Below are 10,068 nucleotides of genomic sequence, written 5' to 3'. Positions count from 1 at the left end.
GTGCGATTTTTTTAGATCGGAGGAGCGTCGCGCCAGCTCTAGCCAATGGGGGGTGAGCTTGATGGTGCCCAGTCCCTTGCTTACGCACCTTTCAAGCAATGGGTGCAAGCGCGTCTACTAGGTTTAACTACGCTAAAACCGGTTGACTTTTTTTCATTCTCCAAGTAACAGGACGTGAACCGGGTATATGGCTGTGGTGCAATAATCGTCACAAAAGTGCGTCAAAAAAGAGGGCTCATAGAAATTGCTTCTAGGATTTTCGAGAAATGCGGCCTTTGCCTTCGCAAACGGCGTCTTGCTTCCTTTCAAAAGGAAACTTGACGTCGTAATGTGACTCACGGTCTGTCTCAAAGTTTGTGGTGCTTTTTAATTAATAGCTGGTGGCAGATGTGTCAGCTTTGCGGCTCTTTCCGTCGTTGAACTTTCGCAGCGGCTTCAATCCAAACACAGCTTTCGTCCAGGTACTCGAGAACAACTTAAAGGGAATTGTTTTCATGGCCAATGCCAGCGTGAGAACCAAGAGGCTGCAAAGTTCAGTTCTAGCTGAACAAAACAAATTTCTCTTTCTCACGTTCCTCCCTTCAGCAAATGTTAGCATTCTTAGGAAAATTTAGGCGTGCCTAAGGACCACTGTAAAACACAGCACAAAAAAAAAGGGGATGACACAAAGTCAGAGACAACAGCGCCCTCTTCCTCTTTCCTTGTGTCATCTTCGTTTTACTCCGCTGTGTTTTGCAAGGAAAACCAACTCATCCAGTTTACCGTTATTATCAAGACCATTAGAGGCTAATAGAAGCTAATTGCTCAAGTTGCATGAATAAGGTAAGGACATTTGACAGATAATCTGAGGTGAACAATAGCAGCTTACAAATATGCCTAAACTTTAAAAAATACAATAGTTGTATCTTATCGGTACTCACGTATATGGTGAACAAACTCAGAGGATAAAATAAAAGCTTGAAATTAAATTTCCTGCCAGGTAATGACAAATGCGGAGCAAAAATTTCAAAAGCTTAGCGTACGAAATTTTTTCAGGTATATTCACTCTGCAACAGTAGAAAGGTCCTTACTGAAGAGTGTACCCAGCTTTCAGGCTGGGAAACATTGTAGTTCGCTTGAAGGCCGCATTTATTAACATTGTGTTGTCGCCTTCTGTTTGGTATAGTTGGTGCCTTCAAAGGTCAGACACTAGAGACATCATATGGAGGGAAGTAATGATATAGGAAATGTCCTTTCGTCGCGTTTCTCGAAAGCTGGAAGTGAAGGCTCCATCATGTCCGAAAAACGATAACAACATTCATTGTGTGCAATAAAGTGCACTTCCGTCCTTGGCACACACAAGCAAATAAACGTCGATAACAGGTTTATATCGCAAGCACTCCCGTGAAAGCATTCTTCTCTTCTTTCCTCACTTCGGCAGAGGGAAAATAACCTTTCAGGAGGACACAGGGGTGCAATAAAAGACACGGACATAGAAGTAGACAGGGACGAGCGCTTACTATCAACAGACTTTATTCGACGTAGACCGTTAATATACCTTCGCTTACCCAAGCACCACTGTGCGAATCACAAGCACGTGGGTACCAGAAAACACCAAAAGAAATCCAAAGGTAGGCGATTACAGAAATCTATCTAAGAAAACCATTTCAGTTCGGCGAAGTATTACAGATGAATCACTGATGCAGTTATCTCCTTTTTTCTGATGTAATAGGCTTCCACCAGTTCCCGTTCAATCTGATCGCGGCTTCTCAACAATGCTCTACAGTCCGATAAGCGGGGAACACAGGCGACCTTAGTCTTCTTAGTTCATTCTTGGCAATGGTCCGGTAACCTCACCTCAACCTCAAGTAACTTCAAGTAACCTCACCAAGTGAGGTTACTTCAAGATCTTCTACGTGCGGCATGCTATGCCCAAAACCAGGAGTGGCTCGCGGGCATCAGACACCGCCAATTCATGAAGCTCGCAGCCCAGACAACGGAAGTTTGGTGGAAGTGCTCCATCAACCAAGCGATAAGACGCCTGGAAGAATTGAGGAAAGTCAAGATGAAGGCACCGGAACGCCAAGATGTGCTAGTCTTGGGAGGAGCCGAAGTACCGGAAGAGTTTGCGGCCGTCCTAAAGGAGCGGCCGAAATTCAGCGTCCCAGCCATTCTCAAGCCTCACGAATGGCTGTCCCTGAACCGACGACTTGCCAACAGAACGGCGCAAGAAAACCAGGAAAGGTGCCTCCTGGACGGCATCGACACCATCACGAGGTCAGTCGGCAACACGAGTACTCAAAACCACCGATCCGATCCCACCGCAAGGGTTGTTGCTTTTTTCAAAGCCAATTCTCTCGAGCTTATGCAGGCAGACAAAGAAAGCGGTTTCATCATTATTCCTTCAGGCCTTTTCAACGAAACGGCAGTTGGAGCCGTCACCAAGTCTTTTAAGACAGTGGAAGTGAAAAGATCTTTAGTGAAGAAAAGTGCCATATCACTCTGCGAGGAACTTCTACTGCACAGACTAGCCGGCGCCATTGGGAAGGCTGAAGGGAACTGTTTATCGGTTTTTTTTCACCGCAAAAACCCACAAGAGCGGCATTCCTTTTCGGACCATCGTTAGCGAAAAGGGCACATGGCAAAAGGAAGTCAGTCAGTTCCTGCTCAAGCACCTCAGGACACTGCAAGATGAGGACCCTTATGCCACTAAGAACTCTGATGAAGTGATAGCCTTTGTTCAGTCTGCGAGGAATATCAAGACCGGTTTCTCAATCGATGTTAAGCATCTATTCTATTCTATTCCACACCAGCCCCTGTTCACCGCGGTGCGTGATTGTATAGATAGAAATGGTATCACCGCGTTTCAAAATGCCACTGGTTTGAACGTGGACAACTTCATGTCATTACTAGAGCTTTACCTGAATGCCACTTTTATTGATTTTAATGACCGTACCTATCTTCAAAAGCAAGGTATTTGCATAGGCTCTTGCGTAGCCCCGGTTCTATCTACTATTTTTTTTATCGCAAGTTGACCGCTCTTTGAGTGAAACTTCTGACACAGACCGTATAGCTCACGTCTTCAGATATGTAGATGACTACCTGGTTCTGTTAAAGGAAGGTGATTTTAGTTTTGACAAGGCCGTAGCTGATGTTTTAGATACGTTTGGAAGGAAAGGCATGGGACTCATCTTTACCCATGAAAAGCCAAGCAGTGATAACCAACTGCAGTTTTTAGATATCACCTTAACATTTCACCCTTCACATGTTTGCTGGCGGTATTGTCCGCGTGCAAAGAAAGATTTGCTACCATTTCATTCTAATCATTCTAAGACGGTCAAAAGGGCTATCGCTTTACAATGTCTTTCGTCTGCACTAACGAAGTCCTGTCACCACGCTGTGCACGCTGGCTTCTTGTCACAGGTCTCAAGGCTGGAAAAGGCAGGCTTCCCTGATTCCCTCATTCTTGCTGTGACGCAGTCCTTGGTCAAAAAATTGAAGGGCAGCAAGCAGAGCAATGCGAAAGACCCAACGAAGTGTTCAAGGCCGGAGGTGGTACCATACGTACACAGAACTTCCCACAACATCAAGAAGGTGGCCAGGAAGTACGGAGTAGAATTTTTTCTGCTCTGCGAAAGTTGTCCGGTCTGTGCGCACGCATAAGAAGAAAAGAGAAACGGCATGAGTGTGGCGTAAAACACCGTAAGCCCCACGTAACCTGCAAAAAAGGAGTTGTGTATGGGTTCCCGCTCACTTGCGGGAAGGTTTATGTTGGGCAAACTGGACGTTGCCTCAACCAGCGCCTTCTGGAGCACAAGAATTCTTTAAAGAAGACAGGCTCCCATCTCCCGGACCATTGCCAAGAATGCACTAAGAAGACTAAGGTCGCCTGTTTTCCCCGCTTATCGGACTGTAGAGTATTGTTGAGAAGCCGCGATCAGATTGAACGGGAACTGGTGGAAGCCTATTACATCAGAAAAAAAGGAGATAACTGCATCAGTGATTCATCTGTTATACTTCGCCGATCTGAAATGGTTTTCTTAGATAGGTTTCTGTAATCGCCTACCTTTGGACTTCTTTTGGTGTTTTCTGGTACCCACGTGCTTGTGATTCGCACAGTGGCGCTTGGGTAAGCGAAGGTATATTAACGGTCTACGTCGAATAAAGCCTGTTGATAGTAAGCGCTCGTCCCTGTCTACTTCTATGTCCGTGTCTTTTATTGCGCCCCTGTGTCCTCCTGAAAAGTTATGAACCAACACGCCCAAATACAAGTACTTCTGGGAAAATAACCTATATAGAATATATGGAATCTAGAATATCTTCTACTTCACTGTATCATGCTCAATAATTAATCACTATCAAAACGGATGGCGCAGAAAGGACCCAAAACGACAGGACAACCGCTAATCCTGTCAGTTCCAGTCTGCGTCTTGTAATTGGCTAGTAGTATTGAATTTAGAAAGGCAATATCAAACATCCCAAATAAATGCTTTATCACAATGATTATCAGACCGGCTCTCTGCAAGCTGACTATAATATTCGGCGTTTATTCTTAGTCTCACAGTTTTTAGCATTTTTCTGGGTTCTGTGTTCGACGTGCGACTATCCGGGGGTCTCCAAGCACCGGAGAATCAAGTGAAGTCACCTCTAAGGCACTCTGCGCCATTTCCGCCCCGGCACTGAACACCACAGCCGGCTGCACTTTTTGCTGCACTCAAGGCAACAGAGGCAGCTACTAATCCTGTGACAACTGAATTCGCGGTCACAGACGTGGGCCCTGCGAACAAGTGTCTGTCAGAATAACAAGCCACGTGCAAAGGTTGAATACAGTTTCATCGCAGCTGTCATAGCAGGAAGTGGCAAAACGTAGTCTGCTTGTTGGTCGATTCGTTGCGTCTTTCTTCTTGTGTTCTGCCTATATATATATATATATATATATATATATATATATATATGCACACATGCCAGGTGTCGAGTAAATGTAACCACGATTTAAAGAGGACAGTCTGTCCTGGGCGAGTACAACAAGCTCAGCGCTGCTAAGGGTCGTGCGGCACATTCTGTAGTGTTTATTTTTTTTGTAGTGCATAGCTGGTCGATTAGTTTAAATTACCTAGCTAGCTATTTAAATACAATGTAGGGAAAAAAATCATGTGGAATATTGTAGGTCACCTTGAAAAAAATTAGGCAGTGGTTTAGCTCGGCTATGCCAGGTTAGGCGAAGCGTGAGCGCAGCTCTACGGCGCGGCGCCCCTGCCACCCTTTGGAATGCGCGCCAGCGCCGTCACGTCTGCCAGGTCTATGACGTCACGGTTCTGGAAAGCGCAGCTGGCTGGTCTCCCCTGCGCACCAGCTGCGCAGCTGTGACGTCACTCGCTCATCGCGCATGCGCAGCTCGGCTCAGCCACTATAACACGAAACTACTCATCCACGGCCAGTGTATCTCACGCTACAAAACAGCCGGCTAAAGAGCTTTTAATAAGGTGGCATCTGAGCAGCTTTCTTTAGGAAATCTAAAAGAAAACGCATGGAATTCAAAATATACTGCATATAACTGTGGTGCGAGTTGAGCGCCGCAGATGAAAATTCGCTGATCATAAATCCCGCACCCACCGCCAACACAAAACCCAGTCGCAGACTCATTTAGCTGGAACACCTCGTATATTGCCAAATGAAATAAAACCGTCATCCTTCCTTGTCGCTCGACAGCGGGACAAGAAAAAAAATTCAAGAGGATACATTGTTGACCTAAAGTGCGGTGAGGCGAAAGCCGTAAGCGCGGTGTTGCTGCTTGTGTTGCGGCAGGGAGTCCACATAAAGCAATCGCCCTTTCGGCTGTACGCCTTGCTCGTCAGTAAATTGGTTTTTCAGGAAAGGAAATGTCAGGCCATCGCAACCAGCCGGTCTGCCGAGGTCATGTTCCGCAGGAAGATGCACGTTTGAGTGCAATGGGGCCGTGGGGGGATCAGGGCCCTGCGAGCCCCAAACTCCTCTGCATACAATAAAGTTTCTATGATGATCTGTCTCGCATATCTCGGTGGACGCCTGAACCTCGCCGTAAGGGAAGGGAGGAAGATGGGAGTGAACGAAGACACCGTGTTCACTCTACGCGCCTTTGTTCTTTCCAAACCATCGACTATCGAGCTGGCATGGCGGAGATTCTGCTTCTGGCTGCCCTGCTAGACGGACGCAGAAATGACTTGCTCCGAGCGAAGTGTCGCAACGGCCGTTGTTGGCCGGGATGAATCGGTTTCTGAACCACCTCCTGGTTATCGCTTTCAGCTACCGTCACTGCCGGCTGAAGAATGTATGCGTTTGTGTGTTTTCTTGCACGGTGATACCTCGAAGCGTCCGTATCTAATAGGGGACTTTCTTCAACCTTTAGAAGATGCCAGTGTCCGTAAGGATATCAGTGGCATTGGTGCTTAGCAGATGAGCCATCTCTGGCTCGTGAGGTTCTGCACCCAGGAGGCGAAGGGCACCGTACTTGCGGCCGGGGGCCTGAGTGTGAAAGGCGGCTTCTGTGCCATTATTAACCCCTGTCGAAAGGAGATCAATGTGAAGACTCACTGGGTGCCATTTCACATACCCAGTGAAACCCTTCGGAGGGCCCTGAGCGAGTTTTGAGAAGTGATCGAAATTTGGCATGAGGAATGGAATGTTCCAAGATTTGAATCAGCGGAGTCGACAACATGTGTCGCTTGAATGGTGCTTGAAGAGAGAGTCATGGCGGAAGAGCTATCGCATCTTTTCAAATTCTATGGGAGCTCCGTCCTTGTGGTTGTGCCCGGTAGGGCTCCTGTTTGTCTCCGGTGTCACAGACGCGGTCATATCCGCCGCGGCTGCCAGACGCCTCGCTGTCCTAAGTGCCACGCCTTTGGTCATATCCGTACGTACGCCAATGGGATAGGGGCGGCCTCAGAGGACTATGATGGTAAAGAAGATATAATGGACATCGATGAAGCTGAAACGACGGCCCCTGCTGGCCGTCGGAACAAGAGAGCGTCTTTGGAACAAGGAAGCGTCTGCGATGTAAACATGAAAACATCGAGCGAGACGCCGAACGAGCACGGTGCTGTGAGCAACGCGTCTGGAACGCCGCCAATGGGTGACCAGGCGTCTGCAATGAACGCCGAAGCGGAGCCAGTCCAGGATGACAGGGCATCACAAGATCACACCTTTGGCCCGGCTAAGCGTGCCAAGACGGTGTTGCAATCCCCTTCACAACCTTCCACCGAGGTCAGGTTGCAACGCCTTGAGCACCAGTGGCTCAGAGCCACCGGGGCCAAGGGGAAGTATGTGCCTGTCTCGGTCTTCTTCCGCGTCACCCGTACGTAGCGCAAGGAGCGCTAATTCCCCTTCTCATGGCGGTAAGGCGTACGCCTGATAAGGGACCTGTATCTTTTCGTGCTCAGGATTCTCAGCATGGCTTGTCTTCCGTCAAAATTAAAATGAGGCACGTTAAACGTGCGTGGACTAGCAGCTAGGCGTAAACAATGTCAGCTAAGGCGTCTGCTGTATAAGAAAGACATTGACGTTCTTGCAGTACAAGAAACAAAGGTAGATAGTGAGAGCGCGACAGACGCTATGGTTGCGCATTTCAAGCCGCGATATAACGTGCGTGCTAGTCATGCAGTGGGCACAGCAGCGGGCTGGGTTCTGTTTATTAGGAACTGTTTTGGTATCAAGGAAGAAGCAGCGGTGTGTTGCATGAGGGGAAGGTTTGTGCTTTGTGATCTGTTATGCGGTGAGGAAAATTTGGGAGTTATCTGTGTGTATGCTCCTACAAAACCGCGTGAGCGTCTTTTGTTTTTCCAAGAACTGTGGGCGTACATCGAATGCAATAGACTTGTCATTCTTTTGGTGGATTTCAACTGTGTTATCAGTGCAGATGACCGATCAGACTCAGCGGTTACCGAAAGCGAAAGTGCTGTTTTCTTGAAAGAAAACACTGAAAAGTATTCACTTCAAGACGTAGCCCAGTTTGCAAAGGGAGGAATGAGGCGTCATTATACACATTTTCAAGAGCGTAGTCATGCTAGGATAGATAGAGCTAACTTTTCCCTTGAGCTAGCGGCGATTTGCGATAACTACGTCGTCGAACCGGTTACGTTTAGCGATCACTGTTGTGTCATATTCGCCATGGGAAAGAACGGGACACCTCAAGCAAAATTCAGCTGGGACTTGTGGACGCTCAATGAAAATTATTAAAGGATGATACGTTTCTTTAAGAAACAAAGGACGTGTGTGATAAAGGTTGGTTTAATTTTGGTAAAAGTTGTGCAGAAAAGTGGGAGGAATATAAAGTTGATGTCAAAATGAGGGCTATCGAGAGGTCTGTAGAAATAGAACACGCTGATAAAGCTGAACAGAAGAACCTAAAACAGGTGTTGGAAGAATTAATTATAGAGGAAAATAGAGCTCCGGGATTATACACTCATCTTATCAGCGAAGTTAAAGCAAAGCTTGAGGTTACAGATGCGACAAGTTTTCAGGTAGCTGCAATCCGTGCTCGAACAGATCACTTGCTGGCAGATGATATGCCCAGTAGGCGGAATTTCACGACAAAAAAAAATATACGCTACAAGGAAAGATATCGTAGAAATTGAAAACAAAGGTATTCTGATGGACTATCCGGAGGCGATAAGGGAGGCTTTCAGTGAGTATTACCGTGATTTGTTCGCTTCCAAATCGGCGTACGTACAGGCCTTTCAGGGTGAATTTTTAAGTCTATTACCCCGTCTGAACAGTGAAGACACTGACATCCTGTCTGCCGACTTATCAACAGTGGAATTGGAATACGCTACTGATGAGCTCCACTTGGAGAAATCGCCAGGTCCTGACAGGTTAACAGCGGAATTTTATAAGGCGTTCAAACGCGAAACTGCTCGCAATTTACAAGGCGTTTATGAAGAGTCATTTAGAATTGGTATTTTACCACCGTCGTTTTCCCGTACACATGCAGTACTTATAGCGAAAACTGACAATCCTGCTAAGCTTATGCAAGTTACTGGTTATCGGCCGATAACGCTTACTTAAAATTGTTATGAAAGTATTAGCCAAACGTGTACAGTCAGTTATGGACATCTTGGTTGGCCCCCACCAGACGTGTGGATTCAAGGTCGGACCTTCAAGAATGTTCATGTCACTCGGAGTACTCTCGAATGCTGTGGCACTGACTTTTGGCGAGTCGCAATGTTGAAAATTGATTTAGAGAAGGCCTTTGACCGCGTATGTCATGACATTCTTTTTAAAATCCTCGAACATGTCTGGGCTGGAGAAGTTATTTTAAAAGGGTTTAAAATGGTTTATAGTAACTGTACCACGAATCTGGTTGTTAACCGAGAGCTCACAGACAGAATTGCCGTTAGAGCATCCGTGCGGCAAGGTTACCCATTGTCACCGCTACTTTTCGCTCTGTACCTAGAGCCACTTTGGCGGAATGTAATAAATAACAGTTGTATTCGTAGTTTTGAACTCGAAGCATGTGAAATTAAAGTATTTGCTTATCCGATGAAGTGGCATTTTGTTTCTTGCGAGCGACCACAGCAGCATAGAACATGCGATGTCGGTTGTTCGCAGGTTTTGTGATGTAACCAATAGCGTTGTTAATCAGGACAAATGTTCTGGCCTTTGGCACGGGAATTGGGCATCAGCGCCTTTGTTTCATGCAAGTGTAAAATGGTCACACGTCCCTTCCAAATACCTAGGTGTTCCTCTTGAGAAGTATCGTGATAATGATGACTTTTGGAAAGAGAAAATTCAAGAACTCTCAAGGCGTACACAGAAATGGTCAGGAAAGGAACTGTCTGTATCCGCGCACTCAAACATATGTAAAGTATACCTGGTTTCAGAAGTGTGCTATTTGTTGCTGGTCCTTTCGTGCTCCCGACTTAGCATTCAAAAGTTCCATCGTCTCTTCACAGTTTATTTTTTTTTCAGTCCTCATGGGAGAGGACTAAACGTTATAATTTATTTCGGCGTTTAAGAAAAGGGCGTCTTTCCTTGCCACACTTGTACCTAAGGCAGGTGGTGTCAAGATTTACGTTTCTTCGAGATCAACGCGATCCTTTCCTGCGGACTTTTATT

The 10,068-nt window shown here is 46.5% G+C and overlaps 1 protein-coding gene across 1 annotated transcript; it reads left to right on the top strand.

Moving 5' to 3' along the window:
• The first annotated feature begins 1,954 nt into the window (after positions 1–1,954).
• LOC149343726 (uncharacterized) lies at positions 1,955–3,544 on the top strand. The gene is made up of 2 exons (XM_089542442.1): positions 1,955–2,256; positions 3,403–3,544. The coding sequence occupies exons 1-2, from the start codon at positions 1,955–1,957 to the stop codon at positions 3,452–3,454; spliced, it is 354 nt and encodes a 117-aa protein (XP_089398568.1). The 3' UTR covers positions 3,455–3,544.
• Positions 3,545–10,068: the final 6,524 nt, after the last annotated feature.

Source organism: Amblyomma mixtum, chromosome 5 (assembly GCF_055824585.1).
Source record: "Amblyomma mixtum isolate Tamu chromosome 5, ASM5582458v1, whole genome shotgun sequence".
Taxonomy (NCBI): domain Eukaryota; kingdom Metazoa; phylum Arthropoda; class Arachnida; order Ixodida; family Ixodidae; genus Amblyomma; species Amblyomma mixtum.
Note: the sequence above shows the minus strand (reverse complement) of the source record. Positions and strands in the feature narration are given on the sequence as shown.

What these genes read in the sequence shown, in the direction of transcription:
- LOC149343726 (XM_089542442.1), top strand. Translation starts at nt 1,955, where the DNA reads ATGAAGCTCGCAGCCCAGACAACGGAAGTTTGGTGGAAGTGCTCCATC. An exon ending in GGCATCGACACCATCACGAG is followed by an intron (nt 2,257 to 3,402) that starts GTCAGTCGGCAA and finishes TTCTTGTCACAG; the next exon opens with GTCTCAAGGCTGGAAAAGGC.